This window comes from Podarcis gaigeae (genome assembly GCF_964106915.1).
Source record: "Podarcis gaigeae genome assembly, chromosome: 5".
NCBI lineage: Eukaryota > Metazoa > Chordata > Lepidosauria > Squamata > Lacertidae > Podarcis > Podarcis gaigeae.
This window is the reverse complement of record NC_139681.1, coordinates 95,337,986-95,356,965: the sequence shown is the minus strand read 5'-3', so window position 1 is coordinate 95,356,965 and position 18,980 is coordinate 95,337,986. Positions and strand designations below refer to the sequence as shown.

General features: G+C 43.2%; 2 protein-coding genes and 1 long non-coding RNA gene across 6 annotated transcripts in view; 2 read left to right on the top strand and 1 right to left on the bottom strand.

The window, feature by feature from the left end:
• LOC310844906 (cytochrome P450 2J5-like) overlaps positions 1-2,957 on the top strand; it is a 36,631-nt gene extending 33,674 nt beyond the window's left edge. Inside the window, exons 7-9 of the mRNA XM_083739653.1 lie at positions 481-668; positions 1,097-1,238; positions 2,473-2,957. Of these exons, the coding sequence (XP_083595779.1) occupies positions 481-668; positions 1,097-1,238; positions 2,473-2,666 (524 nt within the window). The 3' untranslated portion in view covers positions 2,667-2,957. The remainder of the gene's footprint in view (positions 1-480; positions 669-1,096; positions 1,239-2,472) is intronic.
• Positions 1-18,980, bottom strand: part of LOC310845136 — a 60,449-nt gene that overhangs the window by 26,082 nt on the left and 15,387 nt on the right. The window lies entirely within an intron of this gene.
• The window catches only part of LOC310844916 (cytochrome P450 2J2-like), a 37,874-nt gene continuing 24,905 nt past the window's right edge, over positions 6,012-18,980 (top strand). Inside the window, exons 1-4 of one of the 4 annotated variants that reach the window (XM_083739662.1) lie at positions 6,012-6,261; positions 9,590-9,752; positions 14,449-14,598; positions 14,800-14,960. In XM_083739662.1, the coding sequence (XP_083595788.1) occupies positions 6,100-6,261; positions 9,590-9,752; positions 14,449-14,598; positions 14,800-14,960 (636 nt within the window). In that variant the 5' untranslated portion in view covers positions 6,012-6,099. Of the gene's footprint in view, positions 6,262-8,762; positions 9,050-9,589; positions 9,753-13,581; positions 13,907-14,448; positions 14,599-14,799; positions 14,961-18,980 lie in introns of those variants that run through there. The other 3 variants (XM_083739664.1, XM_083739663.1, XM_083739665.1) reach the window with 3 other exon arrangements.

Below are 18,980 nucleotides of genomic sequence, written 5' to 3'. Positions count from 1 at the left end.
AGCGTTGGCTTGGGAGTCACGGGGGTGAGGGGCCCCGTGCCAAATATCGCCCCCTTCAGGATGGTACCCGGAGTGGTGCGCCCCCTCTCCACTGCCAAGAACTCAGCTACATTAGACAGAAAAGTTTTGAATGCATTATAAATATGCAACACCAGATGGCGCCAGAGACTAAAAGAAATTTCTATGCAATTTTTACATAGCTTTTTCTTTCTTTAGTTATAACGATTTAATTACTGAATTATTTATAGTGGTCCCAGTCCCCCCCCCCCCTGTGTGTAGATCCATCCCAACAATTGGTGAGGCTCCTAATCTTCCTTGTTATGCAGTTCCCTTTAAACAAAACAAACGTTGGATTATCTTTTTTCCATTTGATCTTCTGGCTACCGCTCTAGCCCTTTAACACTGTCCATGCCAAGTACTGGGGGGAGAATGAAGTTTATATATTCAAAATAAAACTTTTGTTTCCGTAATTTTCTTCAGATAAAGTCCACAAGGAAATAGAAGATGCTTTAGGTTCTTCTCACACAATCTGCTATCAAGATAAGAAGAAACTGCCCTACACCAATGCTGTGATTCATGAAATGCAGCGCTTTAAATATGCCTTATTTATGGGGGCTCCTAGGCAATGTACAAAGGATGTGAAGATGCGTGGTTTTCTCTTTCCCAAGGTAAAGATGAGTGATACAACTGCACGCCTGTATCCCAAGAGTCTATGAGTAGGTTGCATATTCAGAGATGCCCCCAGCATGCAGGAACTTCCTGTGTAGTCTAAAACAGGAGTTCCACCTGCAGACATGTTTCACTAGTGCTATTCCTGGGGCCATGTGGCACCTCAGAGGAGCATGCAGTGGCCAAAGGTCTCAGCGAGGCCTTTCTGAAACAGGTGTTGGGGGAGGCCCTCCTGTGTTTCTGTATAGAAATATTTTTTTAAATAGAAAGAAGTTGAGGATGAATATGGCCATTGTTAAATACCCACCTGTCCCCCCAAAACTCCATTCAGCTTGAACTCTGCAAAGTTTCGTCCTGGGACTTTGAGGGAGAATCCTGGAATGTGTTGATCTGAATGCATTCCAAGTTAATTCTTTCTTCTTTGCAGGGGACTGCCGTTCTTTTTGATCTGCGCTCTGTTCTTCTTGATCCAACACGATGGGAGACTCCTGCAGAGTTCAACCCAAATCATTTCTTGGACAAGAATGGACAATTTGTGGACAGAGAAGAATATCTGCCATTTGGTGCAGGTGAATGCAAAAGTCCAAGCTGAGTTGTGGTCTATAGACATGCTTATTGGTTGGCTTCCAAGAAATGACATCAGCAGCAGCAAGAGAGTAGGGCAGAATGGATGCAATATCCCCTTGGCAGGAGTGGCACTGCTGGTCAGCAGGATGGGGCAAGGCTGTTGATAACTTAGGGAATTTCTGGGTGGCTGATTTTGGACTCACAGGTACCCAAACCCTTATGGGGTTCACACTTCACACTTGCCACCCCATTGTCCTGTCCCTGAGAGAGGTAACACTGCCAGCACCAGGGTTGCTCCCTGTCACACGTCACTGCTGGAGGCATCCAATTTCTTTTCAGGTGACAAGGCTAAAGCTCCCCCACCTCTTTTCATGGAATATAATTTAGCCTGCTATGAAACTATACTCAGAATTGAGTCTGCAGATTGAGGTTGAACCGTGACAAGACAGAAGTACTGTTCTTGGGGGACAGGGGGCGGGTGGGTGTGGAGGACTCCTGGACCCTACCAGCCCACAGACTGTCTCACCAGAGTGGTGCATGCTCTAGTTATCTCCCCCTTGGACTACTGCAATGCGCTCTACGTGGGGCTACATTTGAAGGTGACTCGGAAACTGCAATTAATCCAGAATGCGGCAGCCAGACTGGTGACTGGGACTGGCTGCCAAGACCATATAACACTGGTCCTGAAAGACCTACATTGGCTCCCACTCTGTTTCCGAGTGTTGGTGCTGACCTTTAAAGCCCTAAAGGGTCTTGGCCCAGTATACCTGAAGGAGCGTCCTCACCCCCATCCTTCAGTCCGGACACTGAGGTCCAGCTCCAAGGGCCTTCTTGCAGATCCCACACTGCAAGATGTGAGGTTACAGGGAACCAGGCAGAGGGCCTTCTTGGCAGTGATGCCTGCCCTGTGGAACGCCCTTCCAGCAGATGTCAAGGAAATAAGCAACTATAATAGTTTTAGGAGACATCTGAAGGAAGCCCTTTTTGGGGAAGTTTCTAATGTTTAATGCTATATCATGTTTTTAATATTCGGTTGGATGCTGCCCAGAGTGGCTGGGGAAACCCAGACATATGGGCAGGGTATAAATTCTTCTTCTTCTTGATTATTTCACTTTCCTAACTATGTCTAGTTCTGCAAAGTATTATACAGTATAGCATGTTTTATAGCTGTGAAGTAATTGACACTGAAATGTAAATTATTACTCAGTTGCTGACTTTCCCATGTCTCCTCTTCAGGAGCTCGCATTTGTTTGGGAATACAGCTGGCAAAGATCGAAATCTTCATCTTCCTGACCAGCCTGCTGAGAACATTCAGCTTCCAGCTGCCAGAAGGAGTGAAAGAACTCAATCAAGAGCCTTTGCTTGGGACTACAACACATCCCCATCCTTATAAACTCTGTGCTGTTCCCCGTGGCAATGCAAACCTCTGATTTTTTTTAAGAGCATCATTTTCCTCTCAGTGTCCCTCTAGTCCTACTTTAATCAAACTTCTGTCATTGCTTAAAACAGACACTTTTTCCCTTTTAGTGTAAAACCCACCTCACAATATTCAAACCAGATGGCAGCATGCTGTTGGCCATGTGAAGGTGTCAGTTGCTTGCACATTTATTTTTGCTGTTTCTTAATAAAAGTACGAAGGCATAAGAGGAACTCTGCTGGACCAGGCAAGATAGGACCCGTCTAGTCCTCCAGATGTCTGTGGGAAGCCTCCAAACAGGAAACTGAATGCAATAGCACTCTCCTCACTTACAATTTCCAGAAAGTGATATCCATAGCCACAGTGTAGGCAGAACATAGCCATTGTGGTTTGTACCCACTGATAGTGTAATTGTGGAGCCTCGCCTCCTCCGCTAGCTGCGATGGCAGTTCCCTGAACCTATCTGATTCTCTTTCTGAGCCATCCAAGTTGATTGGAATCACTACATCTTCTGGGAGTAAATTCCATAGTTTAATGCTGCAGAAATGTTGTATTGGTCCTCACTTGAACTTAATGAACCAGAAAGGGCGTGAGTCAAGCATATGTGTTATGGTCAGAAGTCCCTTTGCCAGGGATCAATGAAGGTTTTGATAGCATAGCTAGATATATCAGCCAGACACTCACAAGTACAGGCCTTGGAAAAGCTACCTCCATCTATGTGAAGTGCTGCTAGTAAGCTTTTCTCATTTGCACTACTGACTTAATAACAGTAATAGCAATAATAATAATAATAATTTATTTTGACAAAGTGATAATAAAGAAATAAGAATAAAAATGTGCACCCTACCCCCAAGACCATTCCATTGTAACTATCCAACCTCCCAAAATTTCAACACCTCTTGTGATAGTTTGACCCCTTTCTGTTTTAGCAGCACACATTCTACAAACACCTTCCGTGTCTCCTGCATATTTCCCGTCTTACCTTAATAGCATGTGTTAATTACCTTAATAGCATGAGGAAAAAAATCCTTAAATAAGAGACACGGGGGAATGATTAATGGACTCAATGTCTGTACACCAATGCACAAAGCATGGGAAATAAACAAGATGAGCTTGAGCTCTTGGTACAGCAAACTAAATATGACATAATAGGCATCACTGAAACCTGGTGGGATAAGTCCCACGATTGGAATGTAATAATGGAGGGATACAATCTATTTCAGAGAAACAGACCAGACAAGAAAGGAGGAGGAGTGGCATTATATGTCAGTGATGTGTATACCTGTGAAGAGATCCAAGATTTAGAACCTCAAAGCCAAAGTGAGAGCATTTGGGTCAAAATTAAGGGAGAGAAGAATAACAGGGACCTCATTGTGGGAGTTTACTATAGATCCCCAAGCCAAACGGAGGACATAGATGATGCCTTCCTGAAACAGATGGCCAAGCATGCAAAAGGAAGGGAGATAGTAGTAATGGGGACTTCAATTACCCGGATATTTGTTGGATGTCAAACTCAGCCAAGAGCATAAGGTCAAACAGATTCCTCACTGGCCTTGCAGACAACTTCATTGTCCAGAAAGTGGGAGAAGCAACAAGAGGAACAGCCATTTTAGATCTGGTCCTAACCAATGTTGATGACCCAAATAATTACCGCCCAGTCAGTCTGACATCAATACCAGGGAAGATTCTGGAGCAGATCATTAAGCAAACAGTCTGTGAGCACCTAGAAAGGAATGCTGTGATCACCAATAGTCAGCATGGATTTCTGAAAAATAAGTCATGTCAGACGAACCTGATCTCATTTTTTGACAGAATTACAAACCTGGTAGATGAAGGGAACGCAGTGGATATAGCCTACCTTGATTTCAGCAAGGCATTTGACAAGGTGCCTCATGATATCTTGTAAAGAAGCTGGTAAAATGCGGTCTTGACTATGCTACCACTCAGTGGATTTGTAACTGGCTGACTGACCGAACCCAAAGGGTGCTCATCAATGGTTCCTCTTCATCCTGGATGGAGAAGAGTGACTAGTGGGGTGCCACAGGGTTCTGTCTTGGGCCCAGTCTTATTCAACATCTTTATCAACGACTTGGATGATGGACTCAAGGGCATCCTGATCAAATTTGCAGATGACACCAAACTGGGAGGGGTGGCTAACACCCCAGAGGACAGGATCACACTGCAAAACGACCTTGACAGATTAGAGAACTGGGCCAAAACAAACAAGATGAATTTTAACAGGGAGCAATGTAAAGTATTGCACTTGGGGGGAAAAATATGAGAGGCACAAATACAAGATGGGTGACACCTGCCTTGAGAGCAGTACATGTGAAATGATCTAGGAGTCTTGGTTGACCACAAACTTGACATGAGCCAACAGTGTGACACGGCAGCTAAAAAAGCCAATGCAATTCTGGGCTGCATCAATAGGACTATAGCATATAGATCAAGGGAAGTAATAGTGCCACTGTATTCTGCTCTGGTCAGACCTCACCTGGAGTACTGTGTCCAGTTCTGGGCACCACAGTTCAAGAAGGACACTGACAAACTGGAACGTGTCCAGAGGAGGGCAACCAAAATGGTCAAAGGCCTGGAAACGATGCCTTATGAGGAACGGCTAAGGGAGCTGGGCATGTTTAGCCTGGAGAAGAGGAGGTTAAGGGGTGATATGATAGCCATGTTCAAATATATAAAAGGATGCCACATAGAGGAGGGAGAAAGGTTGTTTTCTGCTGCTCCAGAGAAGCGGACACAGAGCAATGGTTCCAAACTACAAGAAAGAAGATTCCACCTAAACATTAGGGAGAACTTCCTGACAGTTAGAGCTGTTCGACAGTGGAATTTGCTGCCAAGGAGTGTGGTGGAGTCTCCTTCTTTGGAGGTCTTTAAGCAGAGGCTTGACAACCATATGTCAGGAGTGCTCTGATGGTGTTTCCTGCTTGGCAGGGGGTTGGACTCGATGGCCCTTGTGGTCTCTTCCAACTCTATGATTCTATGATTCTAATTTATCATTAATAGCTATCTTAAGGGCTATTGCCATGAGGTCCTGGCTGAGGGCTTCCCATGGGCATTTGCACCGGGCCTTTTCAATATGTAATTTTATTTCATGAATGTATGGTACATATTTTCCCATTGTTTCTGGCACAAATCAGTCTTACACTAGCCAAAATTCTAATTGCAATTTATATTAATCAGACTTCCTCTCATCTGAGTGACACATGAAAAATGATTATAGTTTTTGACTGTAGCACATGACTTGGGATCACATCAAGGCTGCTTGGACATGGTGTCAGAACACTTATTCCTTTTTAATAAGAGAGTATATAAAGCGAGAGGAATGTTGATTTCTCTGAGGAAAGCAAGATCTCCTTAGAGAAAGAGTGTTGAACTTAACCAGGAATCCTAGAAAGTATTCAGGAGAAAGAGAAAGAGAAAGCAAGAGGAAGATGGAAATAGGGGCATTTTTTATTGTTCTGCTGGTGGTTCTTCTGCACTTCCTGAAACAGCTCTGGTCAAATAGGCACTATCCTCCTGGACCTCTCCAGCTTCCTCTCATTGGAGGCGTGTGGCGGATTGGGGTGAAGCTTCGTGATGATACTTTCATTAAGGTACTTATTTCTAACTCAGTCTAATATGAACAATTGTTTTATCTATTTCCCTTAACAACTATGATATTTCAGCTTAAACAATAGTAAGGGTTAAAACAGTAAATGTCATGGCCACAACCAAGCACATTTACTACATTTACTGAAACTGTATTTAATTAAAAATCCCCCAATGTTCAATTGCGAGAGAAGCCTCATTCATATTCAGGTCACACAGAATTTTTATAAACTACTTTCATGTGTAGTAAGGTCAAGAAAAAGTGGCTAAATAAAAATCTAATAAATGAAAAATTATACAAAATAAACATATATTTTTAAATAAATTCGGTGTACTAGGTAATCTGAATTTGTTCATTCCAGGCACTGCTGCTGTGTTACGTACAAGGGCATTAGTATAAAACCACACAAAAGTTGAAAATGTGCATTCAGAAATTACCAATTGTTATAGGAATTCCAAGGTCTAAAAAATAGAATAAATGTTGATAATTGAACAAGGTAAACACACATACGTAAGTATATAAACCACGTGTGTCAGGGGTTCAGGAGCAGAGACACAGGAGGGGGAGCAAATGGATAGTGAGGAGGAGGAATCCGAGTGGGGTGGAGGCAGTGACAGTGGCCAGAGTCATTCCACGAGCCTCTCCAGCGAATCGGAAGATTCACAGAAGGGAGCGCCGATGGCCAGGGCAAGGGGGGCTCCAGGGGGAAAACCCCAGGAGGAAGGGGCCAGCGGGGACTCTCTGAGCAGCAGTTGGAAATCAGGACCAGCTTCCCCACCAGAGCGCAGTAGGGAGGGGGAGTCCCAGGAATCGGGACCAGTGTTCTCACCACCAGCGAGAGGAGATGAGTCAGGTTTGACCACGCCCACATCGGAGAGCGGGGAAATGGTCAGGAGGAAGGTTACCGGCTGGGCGCGCGCGCCAAGTTCAAATGTACAGGCGAGCGGCACAGCAGGGAGCCCGGATAGGGAGCCAGGTCCTAAAGCCCGCCGGAAGGAAGGGCAAGACTCAGGGGGGTCAGCGTCAGAAGAGTCCAGGAAGGAGGAAACCCCAGGGAGCAGAAGGACCCAGAGGAGGAAGGAACAGCGCAGGAGGTGGAGCCGGGCTAGGATCTTGAACTGGTGCGGAAGGGATAGTGACTCAGAGGGGACTTCGCCGATCTAGAGTCAAGACGTAGGGCTGCGCGCTCTGGGGTTTGAAATGGAAACTAAACTTCAATAAAGACTTTTGTACATTACATCAACCGGGCGTTGGTCCTCTGTGAGCTGGGACCTAGAGGCAGTCCTGACAACATGTCTAAAATAGTACAGGAGAGCAATCTAAAAGTCATCTTGGCTCTCCAAAAGATTCTCAGTATTTCCTCTACCGCCTTAATTCCCCTTGCCTGAGAACACGTAGGCAGACAGCAGTCAAGGGAAGTTCCTGAAGGAATTCCTCTCCTATAGCAAGGCCTCTCCTCCGTCTGGAGGGGAGGTGTTGTGGGCAGGACACGATTCCAGCGTCACGCAGGGGGCGTTATGCTCCCTGCCTCTCTCACCTGGCTAGCGCACCACGCCCCCCCCCCCCAGGAGTTGGGAAGCAAAAACCAGCCACCTCTATTTTTTCTGTATCACAATTGAAAAGGTAAGTTGTTGTATACTCAGTGGTGGAGGAACCCTCTTCATCACCTGGGGTGGTACACCAAGGGGTGGAGTGAACAGCCCGGCAGCCCTATCAGACTACGCATGCACGGCAGCCCATATGGACACCGTGCTCGAGCGGCAGCTCATATGGATGCCGCAAGTGGCGCCCATACTGACTGCTTGTGTGCCCTTCGCCGATCCCCAGCTGGGGGGAGGCAGTGGCCCATCTTGACACCCTCCCAGGGTGGCACCCAGGGCAACCTGCCCCCTCTCCCCCCCTCTTCATACGGCACAGTGTATACTGTTACATGTTATGTGCTTCCTTGGCGTATGTTTATAACCAACCAGAGAATTAACATGAAAAATGTTTACCTCCATTCTTTCAAATCTTCTAGAGCTATCACTCCTGGTGTATATGAACATTATATTAAAAAAACAACCCCACAGCGCTGACCACAGACACATAAGAAATTGCATTTTAAAAAGAGTGAGCACAAAGATCACTCTGCATTCATTCATGGCAACACTTCAACAGATACAGACCTGCATATGCTATTCAAGAGGTTAAGCCTGGAAAAGTCTTCATCTTTTTCATTGGAAATACAAACACTTTTTTAAAAAAGCAATGCAAAGACTAATACAGCAAATTGCATCTCTGCAGTAAATGCTAATCTCCAGGTACTACTCCCAGCAAGAGCAAAAGGCCAGGTCTGTGAAATCAGCATCAGAGAGTCATTTGAAAGCACCAGCTGCAGCTGTGAGACTAATGGCACTGGGACAGGAAGGATGCACAGGCTGATCCTGCTACCACTTACTAGTCAACACTTCTCATAAAGAAAATGCAAAAAATTGTTTGTATCTGCAGGATGAAGGATGCTTAAATCTGAAAGACACCACACAGCTGATGAAATAGTTTATTGCAATATACTCTGGAGCTTGTCCTCCCACTCTTCCCATGTGTGATGCAACATGGCCCAGAATGCTATGCACTTCTCCTCTTCCAACAGATGAATGGACACCAAGTTCACTTGGCAGTGTAGCAGGATATCATTATCTATTCCCAGGAAAGCCATGGGACTTTTGTAGCTCGTATGTAGCCAGGGAAGACACGAGACAATATTTAATTTGTTTGTTCGTTTAATACATTTGTAAGCCAAATTATTCAGACAGGTATTGCTTAATTCCTTACCACTTAATTCCATCCCCTTCTTAATTCCTTACCACATATTTGTATGGTGGTTCAACAACTTTGGACTACCTGGCCTAAAAAAAGCTCAAAAACTTTGGGTAACCTTCCCCAAAAATTTCAATGCCCCAACCAGCATGGCCAATGGTCAGGGATGATGGGAGTTGCAGTCCAACAGTATCTGGTGGGCTCCAGTTTCCACATCCTTGCACAACATGTTTTTATGGTGATGATGAAGAAACCTCTGGCAATGGCTGGCTCATCTACTTGCCTGTCACCAGATGGCTGGAGACTATGAAGTGCCTCTCTGCTGCTCTGATCCCACGCAGGGAAAAAACAAGCAGGAGGGAGTAAAACAAATGGGTTGGAATGAAGGAAGGATCTAACGAAAGAAAAGGAGATGCTGGCAAGAGAGGAAAATATAGCGAGATGCTTAAGAGTGAGGAAGGCTGAAGTTCACATATTAGGTTGAAATAACTATCTGAACATAGCATTCCTGTTCTCTCTTTTGACCCAAATGGTAGATGGCAAAGCAATATGGAAACATTTACACCCTTTGGGCAGGATATCAACCCTTCATAATACTGTCTGGATTCCAAGCAGTGAAAGAAGCGCTCATTGACCACTCTGAAGAATTTGAAGACCGACTACAGACTCCTTTCCTTATGACTATAGCAAAAGGAAAAGGTAAGTAGCGAAGAATGAGAATTTCTGCTGGTACTTTCCCCGAAGAAAACATTTAAGTGGCTGTCTTACTAGTCAACACTTCTCATAAAGAAAATGAAACAACATTTTGGCATGTGTATTTTCCTGATTTCACCTAGCTCCCCATGCTGTAATTCTCCTACTTTATATGTTTTTGTGCTTTTCATTATTAATCAGATTCTTGTCCTTTTATATTAGTTTCTATATTATTATTATGTGTTTTGTGTGTATCTGCAGGATGAAGAACGCTTAAATCTGAAAGACACCACACAAACCAAGCAGCTGAGCTAATGAAATAGTTTATTGCAATATACTCTGGAGCTTGTCCTCCCACTCTTCCCATGTGTGATGCAACATGGCCCAGAATGCTATGCACTTCTCCTCTTCCAACAGATGGATGGATACCAAGTTCACTTGGCAGTGTAGCAGGAGATCATTATCTATTCCCAGGAAAGCCATGGGATTTAGTAACTCATATGTAACCAGGGAAGACACGAGACAATATTTAATTTGGTTGTTTGTTTGTTAAATACATTTATAAGCCAAATTACTCAGACAGGTATTTCTTAATTCCTTACCACTTAATTCCATCTTCTTAATTCCTTACCACATATTTGTATGGTGGCTCAACAACTTTGGACTACCCTGCCTAAAAAAAGGCTTCTCCAAAAATTTCAATGTGCGGGGATGACAAAAGAAATTCTGCACCAGGTACCACCTGACCTTGCTGCACCTTTGCTGTTGTGACCCCCGGTGGGTCATAAACCTGACCCAGTGCTCTAGCCAAGCTTATACGAACTCAATGCCCTCCAGACTACAAGAAGAAATTCTGCACCAGGTACCACCTGACCTTGCTGCACCTTTGCTGTTGTGACCCCCGGTGGGTCATAAACCTGACCCAGTGCTCTAGCCAAGCTTATACGAACTCAATGCCCTCCAGACTACAATGCCCATCCGTCCCAACCAGCATGGCCAATGGTGAGGGATGATGGGAGTTGCAGTCCAACACTATCTGGTGGGCTCCAGTTTCCACATCCCTTCCCAAAATGTTTTTATGGTGATGATGAAGAAGCCTCTCGCAATGGTTGGCTCATCTAGTTGCCTGTCACCAGATGGCTGGAGACTATGAAGTGCTTCTCTGCCGCTCTGATACCATGCAGGAGGGAGTAAAACAAATAGGTTGGAATGAAGGAAGGAACGAACGAAAGAAAAGTAGATGCTGGCAAGAGAAGAGATTGAAAATGGGATTGATGCGATTTACTCAGAACAAAAGGCAAAACTGATAGTTAACAATGTGGTTACAGAAGAGTTTAAGATTGAAAAAGGGACACGACAAGGCTGCCCGATTTCCCCCTTGCTGTTTATTTCTGTCCTGGAGGTGCTCTTGAACTTGATTAGAGGGGACCGGTTGGTGCAAGGGATTCAGATCGGAGCGAAACAATATAAACTTAAAGCTTTTGCAGATGACCTTGTCTTGACATTGCAAGAGCCAGAATCTAGCACAAAAAGAGTGTTACAATTGATTCAGGACTTTGGTCGGGTGGCGGGTTTCAAACTAAATAAACAGAAAACTAAGGTGTTGGGAAAAAACTTGACAGATACAGAGTTGGAACGGTTTCAGAGAGAAACAGAATTAAATTTGGTAAAAAGGGTGAAGTACCTAGGGGTAAATATAACAGCAAAAAATTTATGTCTCTTTAAGGATAATTATGATAAATGTTGGTCTGAAATTAAGAGAGACTTGGACAGCTGGACAAATTTGAAGCTCTCTTTGTTAGGCCGAATTGCTGCTATCAAGATGAATGTATTGCCAAAGATGTTGTTTTTGTTTCAAACATTGCAGATTGTAGACAAAACGGAGTGTTTCCGGAAGTGGCAGAGAGATATTTCTAAATTTGTCTGGCAGGGCAAAAAGCCCAGAATTAAGTTCAAGATACTAACTGATGCGAAAGAAAGAGGGGGCTTTGCCCTGCCAGACTTAAGGCTGTACTATGAAGCCGCAGCTTTCTGCTGGCTAAAAGACTGGCTACTTCTAGAAGACACTGATGTCTTAGATTTAGAAGGTTTTAACAATGCATTTGGTTGGCATGCATACTTATGGTATGATAAAGTTAAGATCAATAAGGCCTTTAAGAATCATATTGTCAGGAAAGCAGTGTTTAATGTCTGGACAAAATACAAAGACCTATTGGAAAATAAAACTCCAAGATGGCTATCACCTCTGGAGGCCAAGGCCCGAAAAAGACCCAATATGGAGGCCAAATGGCCGAAATATTGGGAAATAATAGAGAAAGAGGGCAATAATTGGAAATTGCAGAGTTTGGAAAAAATGAAAGACAAAGTGCGAGACTGGTTACACTACGCTCAGATCCAAGAAATTTTTAAAAATGATAAAAAGTTAGGATTCCAGGTGGAGAAATCGAAGTTGGAAACAGAATTGTTAGAACCTAAGACTAAAGTACTCTCAAGAATGTATAACTTGCTGTTGAAATGGAATACACAAGATGAAATGGTTAAGTCGGCCATGATAAAGTGGGCACAGGATATTGGGCATAATATTATGTTTGAGGATTGGGAAAGGTTGTGGACCACGGGGATGAACTTCACGGCATGTAATGCTCTGAAGGAAAATGTAATGAAAATGATATATAGGTGGTACATGACCCCAGTTAAACTTGCCAAAATATGCCATGTGCCAGACAATAAATGTTGGAAATGTAAGGAAAATGAAGGAACATTCTTTCACCTCTGGTGGACTTGTCCCAGGGTGAAGGCCTTCTGGGAAATGATATATAATGAGCTGAAAAAGGTATTTAAGTATACCTTCCTTAAGAAACCAGAGGCCTTCCTCTTGGGCATTGTCGGCCAGATGGTGCCAAAGAAGGATCGAACATTCTTTTTGTACGCAACAGCAGCAGCAAGGATACTTATCGCTAAGAAGTGGAAAACTCAAGATCTACCCACGCTGGAAGAATGGCAGATGCAGCTGATGGACTATATGCAACTGGCAGAGATGACTGGCAGAATTCGAGACCTGGGAGAAGAGAGGGTTGAAGAAGATTGGAGGAAATTTAAGACTTATTTACAAAAATATTGTGATTTGGTGGAAAGTTAAGTAGGATGTTTGATCATAAATAATTGGCCATCACAAAATCGGATTGGAATGGGATGTAAAGCGAGACTAAGAGAAACAAATTTTCAGAGGACTATATTTAAATAAGCGGTTATAAAATTTGCAAACTAGATGATAAATTGCTTGGAAAAAATTTATGATGATGAAAATGGCAGTGGGAGATGCGAGGAAGTCCAAAGAAGTTATGAAACTCTGTTGAGATAAAAGTAAGGTTGTTTATTGTCTTTGTACTCTATTCTGTAAAAAACCTTAATAAAAATTTTATTAAAAAAAAAAAAAAAAAAGGCTTCTCCAAAAATTTCAATGTGCGGGGATGACAAAAGAAATTCTGCACCAGGTACCACCTGACCTTGCTGCACCTTTGCTGTTGTGACCCCCGGTGGGTCATAAACCTGACCCAGTGCTCTAGCCAAGCTTATACGAACTCAATGCCCTCCAGACTACAATGCCCATCCGTCCCAACCAGCATGGCCAATGGTGAGGGATGATGGGAGTTGCAGTCCAACACTATCTGGTGGGCTCCAGTTTCCACATCCCTTCCCAAAATGTTTTTATGGTGATGATGAAGAAGCCTCTCGCAATGGTTGGCTCATCTAGTTGCCTGTCACCAGATGGCTGGAGACTATGAAGTGCTTCTCTGCCGCTCTGATACCATGCAGGAGGGAGTAAAACAAATAGGTTGGAATGAAGGAAGGAACGAACGAAAGAAAAGTAGATGCTGGCAAGAGAAGAGAGTATAGTGAGATGCTTAAGAGGTGAGGAAGGCTGAAGCTCATATATTAAGTTGAAATAACTAGCTGAACATAGCATTCTTCTTCTCTCTTTTGACCCAAATGATAGATGGCAAAACAATATGGAAAAATTTACACCCTTTGGGCAGGAGATCAACCCTTCATAATACTGTCTGGATTCCAAGCAGTGAAAGAAGCGCTCATTGACCACTCTGAAGAATTTGAAGACCGACCACAGACTCCTTTCCTTATGGCTATAACAAAAGGAAAAGGTAAGTAGTGAAGAATGAGAATTTCTGCTGGTACTTTCCCCGAAGAAAACATTTAAGTGGCTGTCTGGAAAAAGAGAACAAAGGTTTTCTATTAATGTTGTACTGAACAGAACATAGGGGTTCTATGCAGTGCCAGTTCTTATCAGAGAAGACCCACTGAAATTAATGGGCATGGCTAATGTGGGTCTATTAATTTCCATTAGTCTACTCTAACAAGTGCTTTATGGAAGCCAGAATTGTACTACACTGTGGTTAGACTGAACTGCAGGTAGAAGTTTGTTTCCTGTTGCAGTTGCAATGCATTGACTGTCCTGGCTCTCAGTGCTGGATGAAGATGTTGAACTCTCCGCTCTTTCTGCTGAGATACCCGCAAAATACACTGAGGCAGACTCTGCATCATTTTGTAATTGTTTGCCTGAGAGATACTGAATAGCTTGCACATTCAAGGGCATGAACTTCAGTAAACAAAGTTTCTTCTTGGCTGGTAACTTAATTGTAACATTAATTTCTGTAAGGAAGAATTTCTCACTGATTTTCCATAGGTAATATATTTTCAAATGGTCACACCTGGAGGCAACAGAGACGCTTTGGTGTAGTTACTCTGCGGAAGCTGGGACTGGGGAAGAAAGGCATGGAGCACCAAATAGCAGAGGAGGCCCATGAGCTCGTTGAGGTTTTTGCACGTTCAAATGGTATGTGATGAGGGGTGATGGTGCTGAGCTGGCGTATGAAGATATATTTGTGTACTACCTCTGTCCATTTTAGAAAGGAATGTGATATGTTTTCTTGGTTCCTAATGGAGATCCCAGCAGTTTCTCTTGGCCACCATGAAATCCCACTCTCAGTATGAACAGGAGCAGCTGAACTCACATTAGTATGACTTTATTTTGCAGGACAACCACTTGACCCCTCCTTGCCCATCACTAATTCAGTCTCCAACGTGATATGTGCTGTGGCTTTTGGGCACCGGTTTGCTCTTGAGGATGAACAGTTCCAGAAGCTGATAAAAGCCATGGATTTCTCCCTAAAATTTATAGGAAGCTTTGTTCATGCTGTGAGTAGTCATTTTCATTCCTGCTGATTCAGAGAAGTCTCCCAGGGGCCTTACATTTCCCACTCAGCATTCTGGATTCCATTATAAGAGAGGAAAAAATGTTGGAGAAGTGAGATGAAGTTTAAATCTAACCTGAGATAAGGGCTATTTTACAGCCTAATCAATTTCTTACCATGAATATAAAAGAGAGAGTAATGAAACTAGGTCCACAAGTTGGGACTCTTTGGAGGAAAGACAGGCTAGAAATGGAACAATGGCCTTCAGAACAAGTCATCTACAGCCCACATAAATGAGCAAAGGTGAACAAAATAATTTTCTCAGGAAGGGAATTACACTATGGCAAAGCGTGGGTGGAGCCAGGAAGCCTGTGGCCCTGGACGTGACCAGATGCTATTATGACAGGCTCCCTCATGATGTTGGAGCCATGGGGAGTAACACATGAGATGACCCCCCTTTTCTTTCTCTATAATGCAGGGGTCAGCAAACTTTATCAGCAGGGTCTGGGCCACCTTCCCTCAGAGCTTGTTGGGGGTTGAACTATATTTTGGGAGGAAAGGGGGAATTCCAAAATGTTGGCAGAGGAAACACTTCTTGGTGGTTTTCCAACCCTTTCCCTCCTTCTTGCGACCTTCACTGGGGTTTGAAACCTGTCTCTCGTGCGCCATCTATTTCCATTGGCTCAGCCGGCTGGGAAGGCTGCCTCAGCATTTCAGGAATGCGGTAGTCATGGCAACGTTCCCTCTCCCTTCGCGCTTCTCCTGAGCCCGCGCTTCCTGTCGTACTCCAATCGCAAGCACAGCCTTGGTCAGCTGATCCATCGACTGCGGGCAGGGCTCGCGGGAAAGCTCGTCCTTCACCGTTGGGGACAACCCCTCCTCAAACAACATTTGAATGGGCTCAGAGTCCAGATCCCACCCGAGCCGGTGGATCAGCATCGCAAAACGCGACCAGTAGTCTCTAACTGATTGGCTCCCCTGCTTGCACCCCATCAATTCCCATCGAGTCACATTTTGCTCCACTTCACTGGAATACATTGCATCCATCGCACCAAAAAATTTCCTAAGGTCCTTCAAGGCAGCATTTTGCGTCGCCATTAGGGGCCTGATCCATTCCCGGGCTCCATCCTTTAGATGCCCGACAATATAGGCTACCCTTTCCCCATCATCAGCAAAGTCATTACGCTGCAGTTCCAAAGCGTACTCTATTTCCGTTTGGAACACGTTATAGTCCTGGGGCTTCCCCCCAAACTTGTGTACCAGTCCCGGTACCTTCCTTGAGACAGGGGTGGGTCTGACCTGTGCATCCTGAGTCCGCCTTTCGTCTAGCCGTGCCGTCAGCAGAGCCACATGCTGTTCCAAATCTCGGTTCCTCTCCACCAGATTTTGCACTCCAGCTGCTTCCTCCGTGGCGCCTGCTCCTCCGGTTTGGCTCATGGTTCTGCCTGCCTGTCGCTGTGCACAAGCAACGTCAGGGACTGACGGATTGCTGTAATGGTTATATGGGGTTGCTCGTGCGTAAGTTGCCGCCACTCCTGGCTAGGTAGCCTGGTTAAACCTTTCCTGGCTGGACAGCCCTTCACTTCGTGGCTGTTCAGTCGCTAGCAGAATCCATCAGTGGGCATTTCTTGAACTTCTTCCAGCAAAGAAGTTCTTTGACGCCAAGTCTACGCCTACTTTCCCTGCATGGAAGTCTTCTGCGCAGGGTGGGTCTGGGTAGCGGAGGACCTGTGCTCTCCCCGCTGGTCTCCAGCGAAGAGTCCTGGAGCCCCCTCTCTCATTTCCCCATCCGCCCCCCCCTTTATCCCTGGTGTTATGCTGATTTCCTTCCCCAGCCGATGAGTTCCCTCTCTCCCTGCTTGGCCCTTCTCCGGCATCGCTTGGGAGCCCTGCCTCCACTTCTGGCTCCGATGTCAGTTCCCTGACACCTGCCAACCAAAATCTCCCTTTTTTAAAATAATAATTTTTATTAACTTTAACATATAAATTATAATACATACCACAAAACTTCACCACTTATACAATCTTTTTTTGGACTTCCATCAGCACCTCTGATGATCCACCGTTTTAACCACTTCTTATGCACTTCTTAAATTCATATTGCCTTTAATTATCTTAACTAACCATGCTCCCCTTTATCCATTTTTGCAATAGTTCCAATAATTCACCTCACAAAACTTCTTGCAAACCTACAAACGTAGTCTGATCATCACAATTACTTTTCAAATACTCTGTAAATTTACACCAGTCTTCTGTGAATTTCTGGTCCCGCAGATTTCGAATCCTTCCTGTTAATTTATCTAGTTCTGCATAGTCCATTAATTAATTTCATCCTCCATTCTTCTTTCGTCAGTAATTCTTCTGGCTTCCATTTTTGTGCCAATAATATTCTTGCTGCCGTAATTGCATATAAAAACAGCTTACATTCTTTTCTATTTATATCACTTCCTACAATGCCCAGTAAAAATGCTTCTGGTTTCTTTATAAATGTATATTTCAACATTTTTTTCATCTCATTATATATCATTTCCCAGAAGCTTTTAACTTTTTTACATTCCCACCACTTGTGATAAAATGTTCCTTCTTTTTCTTGACATTTCCAACATTTATTGCTAACTTTATACATTTTAGCTAATTTAACGGGTGTAATATGCCATCTATACATCATTTTCATCACATTTTCTTTTAAAGTATTGCATGCAGTAAATTTTAAACCTTCTTTCCATAGTTTTTCCCAATCACTCAGCAGTATATTATACCCAAAATCTTTGGCCCAATGAATCATAACTGACTTTACCTCCTCATCCTTCAAATGCCATTCAAGCAGCAATTTATACATTTTAGAATTTTTTTTACAGTTATTACTTAATATCTCTAGTTCAAACTTTGATTTATTTTCATCAAATCCTTTTTCTTCAAAATCCTGTCTAAACATTTCATTGACCTGACGGTAGTGCAGCCAATCATTCACGTATTCTTTGATTTCCTCATATGGTTTCATCTTCCATTTACTTCCTTCTTTTTGTATTAATTTCCCATAAGTTATCCATTTCCCACTCATATTGATCTTTTTTTCATTGCTTCTAATAGAGATAACCCATGTGGTGTTTTACGTTCCAGTAAGTTTTTGTACCTATCCCATATTTCTATTAAAGATCTTCGAAATATATGGCTTCCAAATCCTTTATGGACTTTTGTTTTATTATACCATAGATATGCATGCCATCCAAATCTGTTATCATAACCTTCCAAATCTAACAGTTCTGTATTTTCTAATAACATCCATTCCTTTAACCAACAGAGGCAAGATGCTTCATAATACAATTTCAGATCTGGCAGAGTGAAGCCTCCTCTTTCTTTAACATTTGTTAACAACTTATACTGTATTCTCGGCTTTTTCCCTGCTAGATATATCTTGAAATTTTGTCAATCTTTAAAAATTGTTGCCCCTTTGATTATTGAAATTGTCTGAAACAAAAATAACATCTTTGGTAGCACATTCATTTTAATAGCCGAAATCCTTCCCCAAAATGACAATTTCATCCTTCCCTGTGTATAATTATTTTGAAATAGATCAATATTTTTGGAGGTTAACCAAATTCCCAAATATTTAACTCTTTTAACTGCTTCTATACCTATTTGTTGTTGCAACCCTTCCACCAGTTCCCGTTTCATATTTTAAACTATCATTTTAGTTTTCTTTTTGTTCAATTTAAAGCCTGCCACTTGCCCAAACTGTTCTATCTCCTCTAGTATTTTTCACACTTGTAACTGGCTCTTCAATTGTTAATACCAAGTCATCGGCAAAGGCTTTCACTTTATACTCATTTCAACTGACTGAAATTCCCTTTATTTTTTCATTTCTCCTTATTTACCTTAAAAAAGACTTCCAGTACCGATATGAATAATAATGGTGATAATGGACACTCTTGTCTTGTACCTTTAGTAATTTCAATACTTTCTGTTACTATATTGTTTACAATCAATTTTGCTCTCTGTTCTCTATGGCTTTTATTCCTTTTAG